The following is a 22,628-nucleotide window of genomic DNA, read 5'->3' as shown; positions in this document are numbered from 1 at the left end:
TATAATACCTTTCCATTGGTCTCTTTGGTTTATATAAATAGCAATTAATTTAGTGCATTTGTTTTGTGACGGAGGGTGTTATGTTGTGGAGCCGGCGTCTCTTTATCTTCCGGGTCGCGTTGCGTTGATATTTTGAATCGGATTTACACGCTGATTAAACGTGCAGTTTAGCAAGTTTAGACACGATAAATGCAGTTGTTGTCATTATGGTAAACGTGCTTTAAATCAATAAGATTCTGGCGATTAAGTAAGTCTGAAAAGCTTTTTTATTGATGTTTTCCGTAAGCTCTTTTAGTATCACACCTTTGTTTATAGTCCTTGCATGGTTTGAAATATGTATTTTATTCTTTTGCAGATATCAAAGATAAATATGAGTGGTGGATTAGCGCCCAGCAAAAGCACTGTTTATGTGTCTAACATCCCATTCTCCTTGACTAACAGCGATTTGCACAAGGTACATATAACATCAGGTATATTTGGGGGAGTGGGGTAAGCCACTTGAGTGAGAAGTGAAACTAATAAACAAAATACATTTCAAATGTGTATATCTTTTAGTTTTATTTTTTGACGTCTTACCCTGAAGAATCTGACACACTTTAAACTTGAATGGACTGTCTCTAAATATATGGTCACATCACAAATATTATGCAAATACCTTCGAATAAGGGAGCAACGCATCTTATCACACTTCCCTTATAAAGTGAAAGTCGTGATATTTGCAAAGTATGGTAACCCATACTCGGAACTGGTAGTCTGCATTTAACCAAAAACACACAGCAGTGAGTAGTGAACACACACCCAGAGCATAGCCATAGTTACCCCCATATATTACATTCTTTCATTACAGAATTTTAAAAGTAAGTTTACAAATATTGCTAACTTGTTTCTTGCAATTTCCCCACAGTTATGCTCGAAATATGGCAAGGTAGTGAAGTAAGTATCCTTTATTTTTGGGCTGCAGTGGATAGGTTCTGTTATACCTCTATAATTCTATCAAAGTGTTGCTTGGTCATAGTCACAATATCATTTTCTGAAGGGTTACTGTTGTCAAAGACAAGCAGACACGGATGAGTAAGGGAGTGGCGTTTGTGCTGTTCCTAGACAGAGAGTCTGCTCATAATTGCTCCCGATCGCTGAACAACAAACAGGTATGATGGTTTAACATGACATCAAGTTAATAAAAAAAGAACACATGAAGCCAAAGTTTTTGATTGCTCTGGAACTCTTTCAGTTGTTTGGGAGAACGGTGAAGGCCAGCATCGCCATCGACAATGGGAGAGCTACAGAATTCATCAGAAGGAGAAACTACTCCGACAAATCCAAATGTTATGAATGTGGGGTAAGTTTTCATCCATAATATGTGGGGTTATTCAATGATAATATGTTGAAATGTGTTCATGTATTACATTTTTACACTATGATATTCCTAATGTGTAGATGGTATTGCTTATATGTTTTTGAGGTCATGTAATTTGTCTCCGGCAGGAAGAAGGGCACTTGAGTTACGCTTGTCCTAAAAATTTACTTGGAGAGCGAGAACCTCCACCTAAAAAGGAAAAGAAAAAGAAGAAAAAGTTGCAGCAGCCTGAGGAGCCAGAGTAAGCAGTTCCTAATATAACTGATAATTCAAACCGTGCTTTTTTTTTTAATGCATTTAATGGAATGCATTACCCAAAAATTAAATTTGCTGAAAGGTTACTCACCTTTAGGCCATCAAAGATGTAGATGAGTTGGTTTCTTCATCTGAAAAAATTTGGAGAAATGTAGCATTACATCATTTGCTCACTATTGAATCCTCTGGAGTGAATGGGTGCCGCCAAAGTTCAAACTGCTGAAAACAAAAACCAATACCACAATAATCCACAAGTAATCAGCATGTCTCCAGTCCATCAATTAACATCTTATAAAGTGAAAAGCTGCTTGTTTGTAATAAACAAATACTCTTGCTTTCAGCTAAAATAAATGAGTTTTCTATCGATAACATTGCCTTCTCCAGTGAAAAAGTAATCTCATTTGAATTAGGAGAGAAAAATGCACAGATCAAGCACTGTTCACAAGAGAAAACAGTCCACACAGTTCTAAACAAATATAGTGGTGGATTTTGATGTACCAGGACAACATTTTTTTTTTTCACTGGATGAAGCATTTTTTTATGCATTATGGACTTGTATTTTTATGTGCGTTTATTATAATCATGCACCTTTTCACTTCACAAGACCTTAAATAGTTAGACAGGAATCGTGTGGATTACTTGTGGAAATTTTTTTTTTATTTTTTATCAGACTCTCATTCTGATGGCACCCATTTACTGTAGACAGGATGCATTTTTAACATGTGCTGTACATTTCTCAATGCGTTACGATGAAGAAACAAACTTGTCTACATCTTAGATGGCCTGAGGGTGAGTAATATTAGAGCAAATTTTTATTTTTGGGGGGTCAAAATTATCCTTTAATCTTTTATATCTATGAACTTGCAAATAATATAAGTGAATACAAATTCTACTTTTGTTCTTTCAGAGAACCAGAGGACAGTGAAGAAGAAGGAGAGGATCCAGCACTGGACAGTTTAAGTCAGGCAATTGCTTTCCAGGTCTGTGAATATTATATACTCTACAGTTCAGTCATCATACATTAATATTCCTAGTAAAAAAGGTTCAAAGAGAAAAATACATTTTTGCCTATCACCGTCAGCAAGCACGCATTGAGGAGGAGGAGAAGAGAAGGAAGCAGGTCACAGAGGATGTGTCTCAAGCATCTACATCAGAGGACACCCACAAACCCAAGATCAAAAAGAGCGCCTACTTCAGTGACGAGGAGGAGCTCAGTGACTGACTCATACTTTTATGTGTTCGGAACACATCGCCTCTTCTCAACCACTCTTACCTATTGAGAAGGTTGCATATTGATCTGAATTTCTAATTTTGTCAAACTGTGTTGCGGAAATTCTGCTTACCTTCATCTGAGATGTTTGTTGTCATTTTATGCTCCTCATTCAGATAATTACACCTCCAAATATCGGGTATGTAGTAATGGGATTTAAAGATCCAGATTTTTTTTATCTTGTAAATAAAGTGTAATTTTATGTGTTTCGCAATTACATTCTTGTTATTGTTCCAGGAAGCATGGAAAATAAACTATTTTAAAATAACTTCCTGTCACCTTTGTCATCAGCTCTCATTTTTTTACCCACTGATACAAGTTATGAAAGTTCAATATAATTACCAATTGTATTACCACAGTTTTACTACAAATACCATGTTTAAACTATGATTAGTGTAGCAAAACGATGGTTAATTTGTAGTCACTACAGTTTAAATATAGCTTTATTTGTGGTAAACCATAGTAAAATCTTAGTAAAGGTATGTTGCACCCTTTTCGTGTAAAGTGCGATGAACGCATGTCTTTAATTTAGAGTAGCTCAGTTCCCTCACTTGCACTTGTCTCGCTCTGCGCCCGGTTGATTTGTGCTGAAGCAGGAGCAGGAGGCTCAGGAGCACGACCCTGGTTTTTGAGAAAATAGTTCGGCGCCGGATTGGTGGAGCCCGGTCACGTGGCCACCGCTGCGCTCGAGGTTCTACTACAGCTGGGAGGGAGCCGCTCGAGAGAGGACAGAGTGCGAGAGGCGGCTGTGCCTGCGACGCTTCGCACAAAGTTTTTTGGAGTATGGGAGACAAGAGGAGTCCGACGAGGTAAAAACAAACAGAAAGAAACTCCCTCAGCCGCGGCTTCGAGAAACTCGAAACCGTCTCAAGGCTTAAAACAGACCATTAGGCAGCGCGCGCCTGAATGAGAAAGACGCAACAGAGTGGCCACCATGGCGGACTGGCTGCTTTTATCAACCTAAAGTGTCATTTATTTAAAAGAAAAACAAAGCCCGCGTCGCCTGCGCAGGCGTCCTGCTGACTGTTTGCATGGATAGGATCATATGTGTGTCGGATATTTCTACAGTCCGATATGTGATGTTCTCTCTGTTTGTTTTGTTTTTTTGAAGGCCGAAACGCCAAACGAAACCCTCCGCCGACGACGGCTACTGGGACTGCAGCGTGTGTACGTTCAAGAACAGCGCCGAAGCGTTCAAATGCATGATGTGCGATGTCAGGAAGGGCACGTCAACACGGTGAGTGCGCCACACGACGCCTGCTTCTTCACATCTAGCTAGCTACCTACCTAGACAACATTTTGGGCTTCACTCGATACCCCAGAACGCTGTCTAGATAGCCAGGTCGTTAGGTTTTGAGACAGCCGTTTGTCTTGGGTGTATTAATAATTACACAGTTAATACAATGTTTATAACCTCAGGAACCAGTGTCACGTTACTTAACTTAATCTCTGTTTGTAATACACCCATTATGTCCTGATTAATGTGGGCTATTTGAGAAGTAATTGGGGTTTAATTTCAATTCATTTTGTAATTATAGTACATTAGCCAGGCATGACACAACCTATAAATAAACCACTGTGATGCCATACATTTTTTCCATTAGCAGTCTAAAACGATTTCAATAAATTGGCTTGTATACCATACATTCAGCTTAATTCTAATGCTTAATCGTTCATATTTTCATAATTTGCATATCAAATGCATTAAAAATAGCAATTTGTAATAGGTTTCTCTGTTTTTATCTAAAAGCATTAGGAATGGACTCATACTACCGATAATACCTACTCATGTGGTATATTGGAGGTTAAATACTTGTACTTGGTATCAGTATCATTATTTAATGATTTAAATTAAGTGGTTGCTAAAGATTACTTTGAAAATATGTTAGTGGTTTGATAAGCATTTTTATGGAAAATCTCAAATTCATAACAAACATTTAAAGAATTAATGCTTGAAGACAAACTTTGCCAAGGCTAAGCTGGAAAATTGTGAAGATAATGTTTCTGAAGTTGTGGTGACATTTACTGCTGTTCTGCAAATGTTAACCATCGAAATTGAGTCATATCAATAAGAATCAGCGCAATCTGGAATTTTGCATTGGTGTGAAAGATTTGCCCACATGCAGATTTCGCAACAGGTTGAAGTTGGTTTTGCAAATACTCCACGTTGACCAAAAAAGCTGCTTGGTTTGGAAGTAACTTTTGTATGCTGTGCTTTCTTTCGTTACACTTTTGACTAAAGTATGTGTTTTGCTGTATGTGGATACCCAGAGCTGTATGATACTTCTTCATACTTTTACAGAAACGGGAAGAAAAAGGATCTTGCTTGGAATAAATAGATTGAATAAAGACCAAAGATTACCTGTTTGAGTTACCCAAACAAATTATATTTTATGTTGAACCACTAAAGAGACATCAGAGCCAGTGGCAAATGTCAGAAGGACTAGCTGAGTTGAGACTTCTCTAGGCAGATACATGATCACTGGGCTCCCGCTGATCGCATGAAGCTGATCATCTCCGAAATCTGCGAAACACATTTTTAAATAGGCGCTGTCTTTATAAATAAACCGCATATTTGTGTTTAAAACAACTACATTGTCGCCTGAAATACTTTTAAAACTACATTTCATGACACGATAACAGTAATATTTTTAAAATTATCAGAATAAATGGTGGTTTAAATCACAATGCTGTGTGAACTCAACTGGCAGAAGCCCCTACCATGACGCGAATTCGCATCTGTTGTGAAGTTAATTTCACGCGTGAATGCAGAGAATAAACTCAAAATGTTCAAGCATCCAACACACAGTAAGCAGGAAAATTAAAGTAATACGGTTTATAAAGATATGGTCACATTTCTTGTTGTTTGCTGAACTTTCACGGCCAAAATCTAGTCATGAATAAGAATCTGGTATTTCGCACGAGGCCAAAACATTTAACCTAGATTTCAGAACATTTGGTCATCCATTTCGCCATGTTGACCAACAAAAAGCTGCTTGGTTCGAAAGTGACTTCGGCGTGAGCTGTGCTTTCTTTCCGCTACACTTTTGGCAATGGAGGTTTAACTGAAATAGGAAAGAAATAGAAAATAACAGTACAATAATACAAAGATTAATCAATTCGGGATTTTTCAATTAATCATACAGAATGTGGGGTCCTACACAATACTAGCATCTACTCTGCTTGTATCGGTCTCACAGATAACATCTATCCCGTGGCAGCGATCCATGAGAGCGCACTAATGACCTCATCAGAGAAGACATTTAATGGGCTCGTATTTTCTCACCTTCATCTCATCTGTCATAAAAATCCTGCTTTGGAACAGTCAGCGACTGAGTCGGCAGTCAGTTATTTCCCTTATATCATTAAGATGAGATCAGGTCAGGAAGTAAAACATTCATCATCTGCGTTTCCGAACATAAACGCACACTAAAAGCAGATGATGATGATGATGATGACAGACCTCAGTTGTCAACAACAGCGGCAGATAACGATCATCTTTCTTTAGGGAGATTGTTTATAAAGGCATAATTATGTTCAAGTTTCAGATCCCTTTACCACCGCTGAATTAAAGTATTATTACAGCAGTTATTTAAAGCCAACCAATGTTCATTTTTGCTGCAAAAGTGCGTGTGAGAGGGCGGTGGATTTTTATGTGGGGGTGGGGAGCTGTCACTCGTCTAGGCCACCACAGCAGCTGGCGTCCAGACGGCCTGAACTCATTTGCATTCAACGGCTTAATCAAGAATGCTGTCATCAAACGAGGCATCATCACATCAGGCACACACACACACACACACACAAGGATTCCCATGCCCATAAATAAACCCATGATTGCACATCTGCCCTGTTATAATGCCTCCGAGATGGCCACAAATGATGGGGTTTAATGATGATGTCTTCTTGATTGTATGATCCTCGCAGGTCATTCATTTATGAAGAAAGGAGAGCTTCTTGACACGCAGCTTGTTCACTCTTCTTCTGCTTTTATTCTCCATTTGCCTAGTGGTTGTATGTGTAATGCCAATGAAATGCATTGGTGTTGATTGCCGCTTTCAGCTTCGTCGTCTTTGAGCAGCCGTCAGATGACAACCGTGTGTTCGTTTAGATTGCGGTTGTGTGCAGCGGATAGTATATGAATGTTTTATAAGGCTACGATTTAGCTGAGCCTAACTGATATGTGGCGAATGATACAAGGGTTAATTCAGAGCATGTTTGTGGGGCATCTCATCATATTTAATTTGTTTTAAAAGACATTGTTTTAGAAAAAAATACAATTATCTGAACGTCAATTAGAGCCTGTGTTGTTTTGGATCCCATTGACTTGCATTATAAATACAAAACCAGGCAAAACAGTCTTCAAATAAATTATTTTGTGTTTCGCAGAAAGTCATACAGGTTTGGAACAACAGGAGAGTAAAAACGTCAAATGTATTATATTGGGGTAAATTATCCATTTAAAATGACGCAATACTAGTTCCTAAGTGAATCTTGTTGTTTTTTTTATGTTGCTTTGACTCATTTGCTCATTCGAAGAGAGATTTGTTACCTTGCGCTGACAGAATGACATGTAATTGATGAAGCTGCAGTGCTTCTCATTGAGCATTTCAGGCCATTCCCTCACTGACCTAGCGAAACTGCCGGTCAAACCTCTTATTTCAGTCAACCGACACTTTTTGCCCCCAGCGAAAACTTTGCTCTGCAGGAGAGAGTTTATACCATTCAATTACTACAAAATGTAGAGAATGTCCCCTCTAGACCAAGCCGTTGTTTTTATTTTTTACTCAAGACCTCTCACGATGAAGAACTGGAAAAAGGAAGGCTGTATTAGATTTTGTTTCACATTGGAGCTCTATTTGACCTGACACTATTGTACTTTTGTGCTGTCACAACCAGTTTAAGGCTGTCGGTTATAAATTGTTGACATAACCTGTGCGCGCTATAGGGGTATTGCTAAAAGAACTGGACCCATCATCCTTCATGACTGTCAGTGTTGGTGAGGTGATGACAAACTGAGGATTTTCACTGCAAATGATTACAGAGCACAGCATAAATCTAAATTCTGTAGTCACAGTGATATTTTCTTTTTGCTTAACGATGCGATAAAACATGGATGAAAAAGTGTGTGTGTGAAAGTGTGTGTGTGTGTGTGTGCGTGTGTGTGTATATATATATATATATATATATATAAAACATATATACACACACATACATACATACATACATACAGGTTTGTAAGTAGATTTAAATCTTTTTGCACCAATATCTTGCATTTTAGGGCATAACTGCATGTTGCCCTGCATCATATTTGTAAACAGTCAACTGTTTGAAATGTAAGATGATGTACAGGGATGGGGGCGGGGCCAGTGCATTAACTGCGTTAAAATATTTTAAATTGATTTCTTTTCCATAACCAATTAACCCATTATATTGACCCTATATATATATATATATATATATATATATATATATATATATATATATATATATAAACATTTTAATATATATTTTTTTGTTTTTATTATAATACCTGCATTATATAGTAATAATTAGTAATTAGTGTGCAATCTTGACATATTTCGAAAAAACATAATTTGTAGCTATATGCATTATTAAATATGTTATACCATGGCTTTCACATGCTTATCTAGTGTATGTTATTGGATGACTAGTCAGTCACTTGCTACAGTGTGGCATTTGAAAGAGTTGAGCAGCATGTGAAATCCTCTCTAATTGCGTGTGTGCAGAAACCCAGAGCGCTGCACTGCGATTTCTCATCTATTTGCCCAAAAAGGCAAACCAAATGCAGTCTGAGGAAGCGTTCCCAGCATGCCTCTGCCAAATAAACAAGAAGCTACATAAAACATCTACATTATTCTGTAATTACAAGAGCCAGTTGTCATTTATTAGAGAAATTTTGCATATAGTTTGCAAAAGCATGCAAAGGCGCATGCCCGTACCGTCTCAAATGGGTTGACCTCATTTAGATTCAGACAGTTATGGGCCTTTGATGAAAGGAGAGAAAGCTGGATACAGAAGCGAGGGAGAAGTAATGTGGAACTGCAGTGTGGGATTTTGAAAAGCAGCTAAAAGGAAATGCAGACACTTGGAAAGAACCGGGAAAAAAAAAAAAAAAGCGTGGAGAGTTGGGACGGTGGGAGGCAGTGGGCCATCTGTCAAACAGGGGACTTGGCAGTGGAGCGAAGGAAGGAGCAGTATGGAGACTGCATGTTCACACAGTGTAGTGCATTAATCATGGTGTCCCCTCCCATCACTCAAGTCCATGAGGACACAAGTCTCCCCGGTACAGTCATTACGCCATTATAAAAACATGCAGATATGAACACATCTGAGAGACTCTCGGCTCAGTGTAGAGAACGCAGCCCTCATGTCCTTCTGATTCAACACTGTAATGTGGGAAAATTTGTTTTGTTTGTGCACTTATAGAAAAGAAGACATCTTTGTAGACACATCAGTAATCATTTGATGTAATAGCTGACATTGATGTGAGATTATGACGAAATTCAATGCATTGGCTTGATTTAAACAGAAAAATTATTTGAGAAATTGAATCAAGTTATAGTGTGAGAGACTTTGCTAAGAATACGCAATATATATTGGTACCATATTCATTATTATAATTATTTTTTTATTTAGATATTAAACATACTGTATATTTGATTGCACGTGCTAGTTTCTTCTATTTCAACATTAATTTTATATCACTAATATTTAGCAAATCTAAAAATGAATATCCATTTTCATACTGTACATTATAATGTTGTGTTGCCTAAATTGACGTTATGGTCTATTTTAAATGGTTTTAGTTTGTGTTTACAGAATAGTGTAAAATTGTATTAATATGCCTTTTTGTAAGTTATCAGCCATAACGTAATACAATTAGTTATTACATTAGCAGCAATCCCTTTATTGACTGAATTGGTTGATACACCATACAATATAGTTAGAACATTAAATATGTATTAAAAATGTATTAAGAAAATTAAATTGTCATTATTCCAAAATAAATCTAATATTAACTGGCTTGCTTTGCCTTTCTGCATTACTGTAAAGGATAAATTTAAACTAATAGCACGGATTACATAAAGCATAGTTGCAACATGTGTGTGTGAGACGGAAAGTGTCTAATGATTGAGTAATTTCACAAAATCTCTCTCTCTCTCCAATGACAAACGTTCAAAAATAAGCAGGATCAACAATGTTAATGCCGAATTGCTTTGTCTGGCATGGAGGAAATGCATCACAAAGTGATCGATTGATTTACTAACAGTGCTGAGTGTGAAGGGTGTTAAGAGTCCACGGCAAGCAGCTAGGTCTTGACATGCAGCAGAGAGCGAGGCAGGCAGACAGCTAACAACAACTAATAATGGCCGTTTTCACTTGCCTTGGGCTCGGGATCAATGCTAATGACCGGTTCTTGGCTGCTCTGCTTTAAGGCTCTAGATGTCCTAATTTCACATTGTGTAACTTCATTAGCTATTCCCAAAGCACCCGGGGGGTAATGGATGAAAGCGTAAACATTGCACCAGCACACAGATACTGAGAAGCTGTTTTTAAAAACAGTGTGTGTGTGTGTTGGCAAAGAAGATGGCTACAATTGCTGTTGTGGACTGTTTGGTGTGACAGCTGTTGTTCTTGACATTAGAGCAACGGTCACGGGGCATCCCTGTCGACTTCACCCGGAGCTCTGATCTGAGATCAGTATAGGTTAGTTCAGCTCGTAGGCCTAGATATAATCTGTAATTGCCGCAGCTGTCAAGTTGTTAATGAGTGGTGCAACAACTGATGCATTGAAATGACAACAGCAATACAGTATTCTACTAACAGACAACAGTAGGACAAGAAGGGCTGTTCTAGCAATTTCTGATTGGCTATTTACATCCATAAGTTCAGTGTGGATCTGGTGTTTTACATGGATTGTTATCATGATTTTATATTATGCATATATTCTCTCCGGTTTATAATGTCAGTCTATTTTTTTAGGGCTGCCAAAGGTAATGTGTTAATTAGTATAATAGTGTTATTGCATCAATTTGCATTCTATTTCTATTATTTGTATACCATGTACCAAAAACTGAAATAAAAATTGACAAACTCATTTTAGGTTGTGGAATTACAAATGTATTTTAGTTTTTTCCCTTTGTTTTATTTATCAGTTAACTAATATATATATATATATATATATATATATATATATATATATATATATATATATATATATATATATATAGTGTGTGTGTGTGTGTGTGTGTGTGTGTGTTATGTCATGTTTAGACAGGGAAAGCTTGTATATTAGGGGAAGCTTATTACAGGAAGTTGAATTACCAGTTTTTGGCTTCCTGCTATAGAGAGGAAAAGAGATGAGTGAAATTGAGGCGTTTTTTTCTACTAATGAGAAAACACATTATTCTCAGATTACTCTGTGTAGGCAAAACTTCTTAACTGGCTTCAACACTTGCCTGTTTTAACCTGCTTTTTCCCACATAGTCCTTTTCATCAGGCCCTTGTGAGCTTGAATCATGTCACCCTGATTTAAAATATCTCGCTTTCTCACTTCTCAGTCTTCCCTTTTTTTTCCCCTCAGGAAACCTCGTCCTGTCACACAGCAGTTTGCTTCGCCCACACAGCCCAAGAAAGAGAAAAAGGAAAAGACAGAGAAGGACAAGAACGAGAGAGAACCAACACTGAAAAAGAATAGCCACAAGAAAATGAGGTGAAATGTTGCGATACGGTCCCTGTATTCATAAATTCACTGCGTAGTTTGCATTCCTCAAACAAATTAAGTGGTTTTCTTTGGCGTTTTACATAGCAGGTAGATCAGTCAGGAAAATATAGTGTATTGTTGCCCTCTATGTGGAAACTATTTGAATATAAATTATATTTCATCTTCCGCAATGCACCGAGAATTATACTACTTTTTGTCCTCTTATAGTGACAAATATTACAAATACAAATATTTGTAACCAATATTTGTTACAAAGTTTGGGGTCAGACTCAGTATCATTAATCTGTTCAGCAAGGATGAATTAAATTGATCAAAAGTAAGATTAAAGTCATTTATAACCAGGGCTCTGAACCGGTTCAAGGAACGAAAACCAGAAACGAACGAAATTTTGAAAGGAACAGAACCAGAAACTAAATCAAATTTTATAGTCCCGAACAGAATCGAAAATTTGAAATGGCGATAACGAGTTAATAACGTTATTTTATCGTTCCATTTAATATTTGAAATTTGCTGTCAACCAATCACGAAGTCCAGCAGTACCTATGCAAATGTGACGCTGAAGCCAGAGAGTGAAATGTCCACTCAGCTGTGAACTCATCATAGGCAAGTCTCAATGACAATGCACCGCCTTCAGGGCCGGATTAAGACCAAATTAGGCCTGATGCTGCAGCGCAAAAAGGGCCTATTTTTTCTCGGCGTTGGTGCATGTGCATTCGACACTCAAGTTCCAGCATGCTTAGCCTTTCCTGCCCAACTGAGGGCCGCAGCTCTCATTTGATTATTCCCAACTTTGAGAAGCTCCGCTCGCCTGGGGCATTGGACATCATCATGCACAGAAAGATGTGCTAACCAATTTCGACATTTGGAAACGTCTGAGAAAGATTAAGTGATGACAAAAGCTCGTACAAGCATTACTGATGCGTTCGCAGTCACCGGTTTCTGAGTGCGCATGAATGCAACTAACTGTATCCGATTTGACCGATTAATAATCAGTTAAACGGTTTAAAAAGTCATTTATTTATTTTCAGTAAAGTATCCAAATATTTAAAAAGGTTTGCTGCATGGTTAAAATACGCTATGCGTATATATATGTATGTAATGAGAGAGAGAGAACTTGCATATAAGCCTTTATGTTTTTAGAGAGAAGAAAAATATATTATTTCATTCAGAAATGGACATAATGCAGACACAAAATGTTTACAAACATCAGGCTATAATAAACACTAGGCTATTTTGTATGATAATTTGTCATCCAAATACATCGCGAATACGGAAACTTTGATTTTGTGTGTCGAATGCATCAGCTTCACCTTAGATTAATTTGTTTTTGGATTGACGTTTTTATAGCCTAAACTAATAGCTGTTTTTATAATGTTTTTAAACATTTTGCTTTAGACTACAGGCATTTTAGCCTTTATTATTTCGGAAGTAATATGGCTAATCAAATGCGACGTGAGCCGGAACTTTTTTTTTTTTTTTTTTCAAACGCAAATCTTATGATGTTGTTTTTTCTTTTAACAATGCAGCAAATATATTTAAATATCTTAAAAATACTTTTTCTTTAAAGTGTTCATAGATTTTTTTTTTTTGATGATGATGCTGTAGCCTATTGGCTGTGACTAAGCGTTAGATCTCCATTTTTCCTTTTCTTTTTGAGTATTGAAAACGCTATACTTTATTATTATTTTTCTATTATTAGGTAAATAATATTGTTTTAAAAAAAAATAACGGAACAGAAACGTTAAAATATCGATACTGCTCGGAGTGAACCGATTGATTTTTTTTTTCGTTTTCAAGCCCTGTTTATAACTTTACAGAAGATTTCCATTTCAAATAAAATCCTATTCTTTTGAACTTTCTATTAATCAAAATATCCTGAAAAAATGTATCATAGGTTCCAAAAAATATTAAGCAGCACAACTGTTTTAAACAACAATAATAATGATGAGAAAAGTTTCCTGAGCAACAAATCAGCAAATAGTAAACACCTGTATTGAATGGTAATATTTTACAATATTACTGTTTTTACTGTATTTTAAAAATGTACTGTTTTTGTGTATTTTTCCGAAATGTTATGTATTAGAGCCTGGCCGATATCTCATTTTGCCGATTTTATCGGCTGATATGAGTCTGTCGCATATATATTGTATCAGTGAATATGCCGCAGATATGAATTTTTATTTTTTTACAGAACATAGACCTTTTTCCTTAGTAAATGATGAGTGCCACCATTACACACATGAAATGCTTCTAAATGGTGTAAATACTTTGTTTGATCATCACATAATATACACGCACACTCACACACATATACATACATATATATATATATATATAGAGGTCGGGCTCTATTATTTATATGTTTGTTCAAATACACGTTTCTGTATGTTAAAAAGTCTTCAAATTAATGTTTCTGATTCATCTCTTTGATGATTAGTTTGTTCATTGGCTCCCTGATTTTTTTTTTCATTACCTATGGTGAAAATTAATGAGAAAATGCTCTCAAAGCCAAGGTTGCCAGGCTCACCTTCGTGCTCTATTATACTAGCAATTCAAGTCAATTTATATATTAAGCCAAATTAACTTAATATAATACAGATTTAGTTTCAAAACAGCTTCACAGTAACAAACAGTTAAATCACAGTGTTGATTTTGCTAAATGCATCAGTTATGAAACTATTTAAATTTCAGCTGTAAAGCAGCTCTACAGAAGTTCTCAGTGCAGCTAAGTTTAGTTTGGTATCGATGTTGACAATTTCATAAATTATGAAATGCTATAGAGAAGCTCTACAGAAAAAAATATGGTGTCATTTATTCAGCTCAAGGGATGTCAAGCATGTCTGATCTGTTCTTTGCTCACTATCCTGTAGGCCCAGGTTAAAAAATGTGGACCGCAGCAGCGCACAACATCTGGAAGTGACAGTGGGGGATCTGACGGTTATCATAACAGACTTTAAGGAGAAAACTAAGCCCTCCTCCAGTTCGTCCTCCAGTGCAGCTGGAGACCACCACAGCCAGAGCGGATCCAACTCAGACAACACAGAGAAGGGGATCTCCAGATCCTCGTCCCCGCGAGGGGAGGGTTCCTCACTCAATGGGGAATCTCACTAAGAACCTGTGGATTACGAACGTTACTTCCAGTCTCCTGCACCTAATATATCCATTTTAAACGAACAGTTACAGGAGCGTGCTTATGTATGCCAAGACTTACCGAGACACAGACTTAACCCAGCAATATAAGCCATCTCTCACTACTTACCACAGTTATAAGATCAGAAACATAGGATTTGACCACAATACACTCACCCTGGTTTGTTACAGTGCCCAGTAGGTCAGCTTGAGATAAACTGTAGAATTTGTAAGCAATTTTGATGATTGAATTTTGACGATTTAATTCCTATAGCATGTGGTAGTATTATGAATTGGATAAGTATTGTTTTTATGTTTGGATTTGGACATTGACACCCATTCTTGTTCTCGTCATTATCTTAAATGGTTCATTTCATAAACCATTATTTAAAAAAAAACCACAATCTGTAATTTCTGCAACAGCACCCATTACGTCTCGACAATTAGCCCTGGGGCTTAAAAACATTCAACTGGAACATTGTTCTGAACGTATTTAATGACGTGTCTGTTGCAAATTGTTACTTTAATATACTTTAAATGCATTACATGATGAAGTCATCTATGAATAACTGTGACCCAAACAAGACTTCCTTTCTCAATTGTTTGTTGCACCTGTTGGTACATTTTGTATGGTTTTATGAGATGCAGAAATTAATTGTTTAAATTGTTCTTGTTCATGCGGTTTTATTTGAAACTTGTCATAGATTTCATCACTTGTGCGGCTAGTTCTACCAGCGCTGTTTTGTGTTAGACTGTCTTGATATAATTCTGTTAATTCCACAAGAAACATAACATTTATGACTAAAAATGACAAATGTATTTGTAAGATGTTGAATTCATCCCCTCCTTTATGATGAACAGTGGTATATAAATATATTGCAGTAGAGGAAATATCTCTTAATAAAATTTAAGATTTAGAATCCTGTTGTCAAGTAAAAGTTATTTCTAGGGCAAATGAAGATCTTAAGGGAGTGATTATCGAATTTTAATCATTTTTTTGTGGTGAAATGTATTCGCCGTGGGTCTTCAAAGTGTTGTGGTTTTTTACCTCACCATGAGGAGTGATGCAATATGTGGCTAATGGATTGAGTCAGAGACAAGCAAGAGTAGCTATTGTTTCTTATTTGACAACTACCATCAGTGTCTTAACACAACATGCAATCCATTTCTCAATAGACATTGCCTTGTACAGCAGAAAACATTCCTTTCCTTTCATCTCTGATGAAAATAAAAAGCAGAAAGCATGGTTTGCTGGTAAAAAAGGTCACCAAGTCAAGTTCCTCTATGCTCCCTACAAGTAAAATATTAGGAATATTCATAATTTATTTTAAATGTATGGCTGCTGCTTTTGATATGTGTTCCTCTAAACATTAATACATATTTTAAAAGATATTACCACTAATTTAGTTATGAATCATTATTACACAAGTCAAGCTTTTGTTTTTGCTAGGAGATATGGTACTAAGAATTCATTTGAACTTTACTGTTCTTGCAATGGCTAGGCATAATAATAATTAAATTAAAATATTTTTAAGATTAAAATTAAGATTTGTTATTAATAATTTAAATGTCACATAATCCTGTAAAGGCACACTACAAATACTAGCAGTTTGTGGTTAACAAAAATAGAAGTCCGCGACTGAATAATGTGTAATAACTTTAAATAGCTGCTAGTAAGTTAAAGTGTCTGTCATAGCTGGGCTCATTCTCACACCATTTGTGGGAAAAAAATGTATCTGGGGGATGGTGGTGGTCGTTAGTGACAGGAGAAGGGACTCATTTATGCGAATCGGTTCCTACGAACAGATCATTTCAAACAATAGACACAGCGGCTCTTTAGGTAATTACGTCATTGTGTGGTCTCTTGTCAGAGTTTTTGCATGCTCAAGAAAGGTTCCAGTAAAAACAAATGTAGGCACGTATATGGCCCTGGAGCACAAAACCAGTAATAAGTAGAACAGGTTATATTTGTAGCAATAGCCAACAAAACATTGTTGGTAATCAATGGTAATCTTTTTCAGATTATGTATAAATCTCCATTAAAAAAAAATATATATTAATATATCGCGGTCACGTTTTATTTGCCTTTTATTTTCCGTTTAAGCTTTACCAGATTGTTAATTATAATTTAATGTAATTGATTTCAGTTTGTAGCAGCCAGGATTCAGTTGATATATTTCTAGCAATAATGCTATTTTATATATATATATATATATATATATATATATATATATATATATATATAAGTCAGTTTTGCTAATCACAACTCTAAACATATTTACGTAGCAAGGCTTTACATTTCTGCTATCCCTGTCATATGAGTCTCAACAGATTCATGTAAAAGATCCGACTCAAAAGAACGATTCACGAACCGGACATCGCAAGTGGTCATTAGTGGGCAAACACACAAACACTACTCTTTTCAAGTAAAACAGTGTCCGTGTCCTGTAGAATGCGTGTATATCTTGGTACATTTAGTCTGTGCATAGTTATCGCTCTTCTGTTTTAGTATTTTTGTTCAGTAAACATGACGCTCAAGGTTTGAAAGCAAGTCAGGGCACCGCTGGAGCCATCCGTCGCGAAGAACTTAAATGGAGTAAGTTAACGTAAAATCAAAACAACTCCCCACCGCGGCCACACCACACAGACCGCGGTAAATCAGTTCATTTCATCATTTTCTTAGGGTTTGTTGTTGTTATTTGGCGGCAAACTGTGACATTCAGTGTGAATGTATGCTGCAGCGATAGCCAGTTGATCTTCGCATAGGAGGAAAGGAACAGGAAAGGTCCAACACTCCAACTTCACATGAGAGGAAAACGATGCGCATGACAACAGCCTGTGTGTAATTCCACACGGACTCAAAGCTGTTCACACCTAACTTACCTGCAGGCCTAACGTTACTGATTCATTGTCAAGGGAGAGCGCTGGCATGTCGAGAACATTGTTGAGATGTTGAGCAGTGATGCAACAGATCACAAACTGCCAAATCAAGTCTTTCTCACGCACACCTGTGTTTCAGCTGGTAGGCTCAGATTACAGGCAAATGGGTGATTATTTCCTTGAATTTCTGTAATTGACTGGCTTTATACATTAAAACTTTTTTGGTGAGTGGTACATCTACGTGTTGCGGCTAAATGCCTTCATCAGGGTGTGTGTACCCAACATCATCTCAGTTCATTTAACAGCAGTTAATTATTCAAATTAGAAACACCTGGTCGCTCTATGTAAAGCAGCTAGAGAGAAAAAAAACACATTTCAAAGAGCAAGTGTCACACATAAAAAATAATAATAATAATAATATATATATATAAAATATAATATAATACAAAATGTATTGATTTATTTCACTAATTCCATTCAAAAAAGTGAAAACTTGTATATTATATTCATTCATTACACACAGACTGATATATTTCAAATGTTTATTTCTTTTAATTTTGATGATTATAACTGACAACTAAGGAAAATCCCAAATTCAGTATCTCAGAAAATTAGAATATTGTGAAAAGGTTCAATATTGAAGACACTTGGTGCCAAGAGACAGCGTCAGAAGCATCTCACCTGGGCTAAAGACAAAAAGGACTGGACTGCTGCTGAGTGGTCCAAAGTTATGTGCTCTGATGAAAGTAAATTTTGCATTTCCTTTGGAAATCAGGATCCCAGAGTCTGGAGGAAGAGAGGAGAGGCACACAATCCACGTTGCTTGAGGTCCAGTGTAAAGTTTCCACAGTCAGTGATGGTTTGGGGTGCCGTGTCATCTGCTGGTGTTGGTCCAATGTGTTTTCTGAGGTCTAAGGTCAAGGCAGCCGTATATCAGGAAGTTTTAGAGCACTTCATGCTTCCTGCTGCTGGACAACTTTATGGAGATGCAGATTTCATTTTCCAACAGGACGTGGCACCTGCACACAGTGTCAAAGCTAACAGTACCTGGTTTAAGGACCATGGTATCCCTGTTCTTAATTGGCCAGCAAACTCACCTGACCTTAACCCCATAGAAAATCTATGGGGTATTGTGAAGAGGAAGATGCAATATGCCAGACCTAAGAATGCAGAAGAGCTGAAGGCCACTATCAGAGCAAACTGGGCTCTCAAAACACCTGAGCAGTGCCACAGACTGATCGACTTCATGTCACGCCGCATTGCTGCAGTAATTCAGGCAAAAGGAGCCCCAACTAAGTATTGAGTGCTGTACATGCTCATACTTTTCATGTTCATACTTTTCAGTTGGCGATGATTTCTAAAAATCCTTTATTTGTATTGGTCTTAAATTATATTCAAAATTTCTGATATACTGAATTTTGGATTTTCCTTAGTTGTCAGTTATAATCATCTAAATTAAAAGAAATAAACATTTGAAATTATTCAGTCTGTGTGTAATGAATGAACATAATATATATATATATATATATATATATATATATATATATATATATATATATATATATATATTATATTATACAGAGCACCTTCCTTTTGCAGATCATTTGTTTGGAAAAAAAAGTGCTTTTTAATCCTTTTATCAGCTCATTTAGTTTTTTTCCCCTTTTGAAGTGAGATATATTAGACAGCTTTTATTAATTATTATGTTTAATAGACTAATTTAAGTTGAATTTAACTTAATTATACTTAAGTTACTTTTAGACAAATGTTTAATTCAAATGTTTTTTCCTTTGTCCATCTTATTACATAAAAATTGTGTTTAATTTTGATATTTAATTGCAAACTTGACTGCAAATTATAAGAAAATAAAAGCTATTTCATTACCTAGTTTTAAATATTATAAACTCATAATAAAGCACATTTCAAAATTTTACTTTTTCTAAAGGATAAGCATATCCTGCACTGACTGTTTGTTGGAAAAGTAGTAGCAGCTTATTTACTCATGGCGTTCAGTAAAGCTCAAACTGGTGTATTTCCAGAGATGTTGCACACAAGGTGAATTCACCTGGACCGTGAGAGACGATGCAGTTGGCTGTGGTGGCTTGTGGAGAGAGACACAGAGAAGTTGTCAACATGCTCAAGACCGCAGCAATGCTCAGCAGCCGAGCCTTGAGATTTCACATCTTTGCAGAGGAGTAGTTACACACCAGCATAAAAACAGCAGTCAGTATGAGCCAGTTGTCATTTCTGACATATGTATGCACATCTATGTTGTTTCACTAGAATGTGCGAGTTTTTTCAACATCAAAGGGGATACATGTCATTTTAAATGGGTAACTTAATGCTTAATTTCTCCAAATCTGTTCTGATGAAGAAACAAACTCATCACCATCTTGTATGGCCTGAGGATTAGTATATTTTCAAATTTTCATTTTTAGATGACCTATTCCTTTAATCTGCTACTAAACTATTGAGAAACTGTATAAAGAGATTAAAGACTTAATCTTTTTTCCAATCCATTTTCCACTTTTACAGCTGGATTCCTGGCCAGCTTTCATCTGAGCAAAATTCAGCTATGTTGTTCACTCCATTTCATTCCCCCATGAGAACCATGAAGAGTGGTTTTCTCCAGATGATTCTGAAGGAAGTGGACTCCTTACTCTACGTGGACACCGATGTCCTCTTCCTGCACACAGTAGCCATGCAGTCTTCAGTGTCACATGACCCTTCTGAAATCACTCTAATATGCAGATTTGGTGCTCAAGAAACGTTTCTTATTATTATCGATGTTAAAAACAGTTGTGCTACTTATTTAAATACATTCGAGTAAAATTTGTGCACAAGTAAAACACATATGCTTATCTATTTAGGACTCCATGTTAATGTTTTTTTTTTAACATGTGATTACATTTGAGTCCAGAAGAGGGGGTAAAAGTCTCTCTACTCATTTCAAACTCTACTCTTTTTCTTTCTTTTTTTACTCCGTATGGACAGAATGACTTGTCTTCTGTTGGTCTGCACTGGGACGAGCTTCTGATGCCTCTGTTACAGAAATACAAACTTAACATAACCTGGGGTGATCAAGATCCGATCAATATCATCTTCCATTTCAATCCAGGTAAGCCTTTCTGGATTCCGTCCATTCCTTCCCATTCTCTTTCAAGTCTCTATTATCTCTGTTATTCAAATCTTGCCAAGGAGGGCCAGTGCACTGCAGAGTTTAGCTCCAACCCTGATCAAACCCACTGGCTTTCCAGGGCAAGACTTGAATAACCCTGCTCTATAACGTATGTGTTCACCCAGAGATGGTATTTACCTTCCCCTGCCACTGGAACTACCGCCCTGACCACTGCATCTATGGCAGCAACTGCATCCTGGCAGAAGATGAGGGTGTTTTAATGCTACATGGCAACAGAGGAGTGTTTCTCAGTGACAAACAGACAGCTTTCAAGGCTGTGTATGATGCTTTCAAACATGTAAGTTATATTATTTTAATAAGTTGCTAGTTTTTTTTTACTTTAGGTTTTTCCCCCTTTCCATTCCAAAGCTAATAAATCAGTCTTTACTTTTTTCTGGCAGTACATATTTGGAGAGGATCTCATAAAATCATTCTTGTTACCCCTGGAGGAGGCTCTGAATGGAACCACTCACACATACTACAGGAAAGTTAGTCATTTTTTTACCAGAGGACTTGGAATGTCTGTAAGGATCGGAGCATCGCTGCTCTTCCATTCGAACCTGTGCAATATTAGTAGAACGAGTTGAATAACGAAATGTGAATTTAAACTGATTTTTTATTAAAAAATTGTATCCTATTAAAGGGACAGTAAAAAATAAAGAAATAGATACAAATAAAAATTCATTATTGTCAATCTAAACAACTTTTAATTTCCAGAAACAAATCTGGCAAATTGTTGTGACTACTATAAACGATCCTTCTAGTGCTTTTGGGTGTACTGTTTCTTTAAAGGAACACTCCACTTTTTTTTTTTTTTTTGGAAATAGGCTCATCCTTCAACTCCCCCAGAGTTAATAAATTTAGTTTTACCATTTTTGAATCCATTCTGCCAATCTCCGGGTCTGGGGATAGCACTTTCAGCATAGCTTATCATACATAATGGAGTCCTTTTAGACCAGCAGCATCGCGTTCAAAAATGACCAAAGAGTTTCTATATTTTTCCTATTTAATATTCGACTCTTCTGTAGTTATATCGTGTTCTAAGACCAGCTGAAAATCTAAAGTTGTGAGTTGGAGAATGAGCCTATTTCCCAAAAAAAGTGGATTGTTCCTTTAAGACTGATATTGAATGTACTGCAACAGGTCAATTGGGAAATACTTGAAAATGTAAATATCGTATTCATTTTACGAAAGTCAAATTGAATAAAGAGATATACATCTCTAATTAGACTTTGTGACCATCACTTTTTATTCCCCAATTAAGAATTACTGGAGCAAGGATGAAAAATATTAAAGGTATAGTTCACCTAAAAAAGAAAATTTGCTGGAAATTTACTCACCCTCAGGCCATTCAAGATTTAGATGAGTTGTTTCTTTCCTGGAACAGAGTTGGAGAAATGTAGCATTACATCACTTGCTCACCAGTGGATCCTCTGCAGTGAATGGGTGCCGTCAGAATGAGAGTCCAAACAGCTGATAAAAGCATCACAATAATCCAAACGATTTATGAAAAGCTGCGTGTTTGTAAGAAACCAATCCATCATGTTTTTAACTTAAAAAATTATGATCCATAATAATGCTTCCTCCATTAAAAAACTTGAAGGGTAAGTGGATTTTCAGCTCATTTTCATTTCTGAGTGAACTATTCTTTTAAACCTACCATTTTAGAGAAATAAATCAGAAAGGATTTAGTACAAGCTACAAACAACAAACTGAAAATGTGTTTACATATTTTTTTCATTTTTGTTTAAATACAACTGATGGAATATTTTGCATTTGTAATGTGACATCTCTGCAATTGACTGGATCAAAT

The 22,628-nt window shown here is 36.4% G+C and overlaps 2 protein-coding genes and 1 pseudogene across 2 annotated transcripts; all 3 read left to right on the top strand.

Moving 5' to 3' along the window:
- Positions 1-87: 87 nt before the first annotated feature.
- LOC113063816 (zinc finger CCHC-type and RNA-binding motif-containing protein 1) lies at positions 88-3,150 on the top strand. The gene is made up of 8 exons (XM_026234162.1): positions 88-247; positions 356-454; positions 905-933; positions 1,037-1,148; positions 1,232-1,339; positions 1,486-1,598; positions 2,520-2,592; positions 2,694-3,150. Exons 2-8 carry the CDS (start codon positions 371-373, stop codon positions 2,832-2,834), a joined length of 660 nt encoding a protein of 219 aa, XP_026089947.1. The 5' UTR covers positions 88-247; positions 356-370; the 3' UTR covers positions 2,835-3,150.
- Positions 3,151-3,538: 388 nt separating this feature from the next.
- Positions 3,539-15,155, top strand: LOC113063846 (YY1-associated factor 2-like). Its single transcript, XM_026234240.1, has 4 exons — positions 3,539-3,691; positions 3,994-4,119; positions 11,488-11,616; positions 14,499-15,155. The coding sequence occupies exons 1-4, from the start codon at positions 3,666-3,668 to the stop codon at positions 14,737-14,739; spliced, it is 522 nt and encodes a 173-aa protein (XP_026090025.1). The 5' UTR covers positions 3,539-3,665; the 3' UTR covers positions 14,740-15,155.
- A 2,054-nt stretch (positions 15,156-17,209) lies between these two features.
- LOC113056891 (glucoside xylosyltransferase 1-like) lies at positions 17,210-21,945 on the top strand (annotated as a pseudogene).
- The last annotated feature ends 683 nt before the right edge of the window (positions 21,946-22,628 follow it).

This window comes from Carassius auratus, chromosome 4 (genome assembly GCF_003368295.1).
Source record: "Carassius auratus strain Wakin chromosome 4, ASM336829v1, whole genome shotgun sequence".
NCBI lineage: Eukaryota > Metazoa > Chordata > Actinopteri > Cypriniformes > Cyprinidae > Carassius > Carassius auratus.
This window is presented reverse-complemented; position numbering and strand designations above follow the sequence as displayed.

Excerpts from the sequence above, each read along its gene's own strand:
- LOC113063816 (XM_026234162.1), top strand. The coding sequence starts at position 371 with ATGAGTGGTGGATTAGCGCCCAGCAAAAGCACTGTTTATGTGTCTAAC. Across the intron at positions 1,340-1,485 it reads CCAAATGTTATGAATGTGGG|GAAGAAGGGCACTTGAGTTA; the intron begins GTAAGTTTTCAT and ends TGTCTCCGGCAG. Across the intron at positions 2,593-2,693 it reads GTCAGGCAATTGCTTTCCAG|CAAGCACGCATTGAGGAGGA; the intron begins GTCTGTGAATAT and ends TATCACCGTCAG.
- LOC113063846 (XM_026234240.1), top strand. The coding sequence starts at position 3,666 with ATGGGAGACAAGAGGAGTCCGACGAG. Across the intron at positions 4,120-11,487 it reads AGGAAGGGCACGTCAACACG|GAAACCTCGTCCTGTCACAC; the intron begins GTGAGTGCGCCA and ends TTTTCCCCTCAG. Across the intron at positions 11,617-14,498 it reads AATAGCCACAAGAAAATGAG|GCCCAGGTTAAAAAATGTGG; the intron begins GTGAAATGTTGC and ends ACTATCCTGTAG.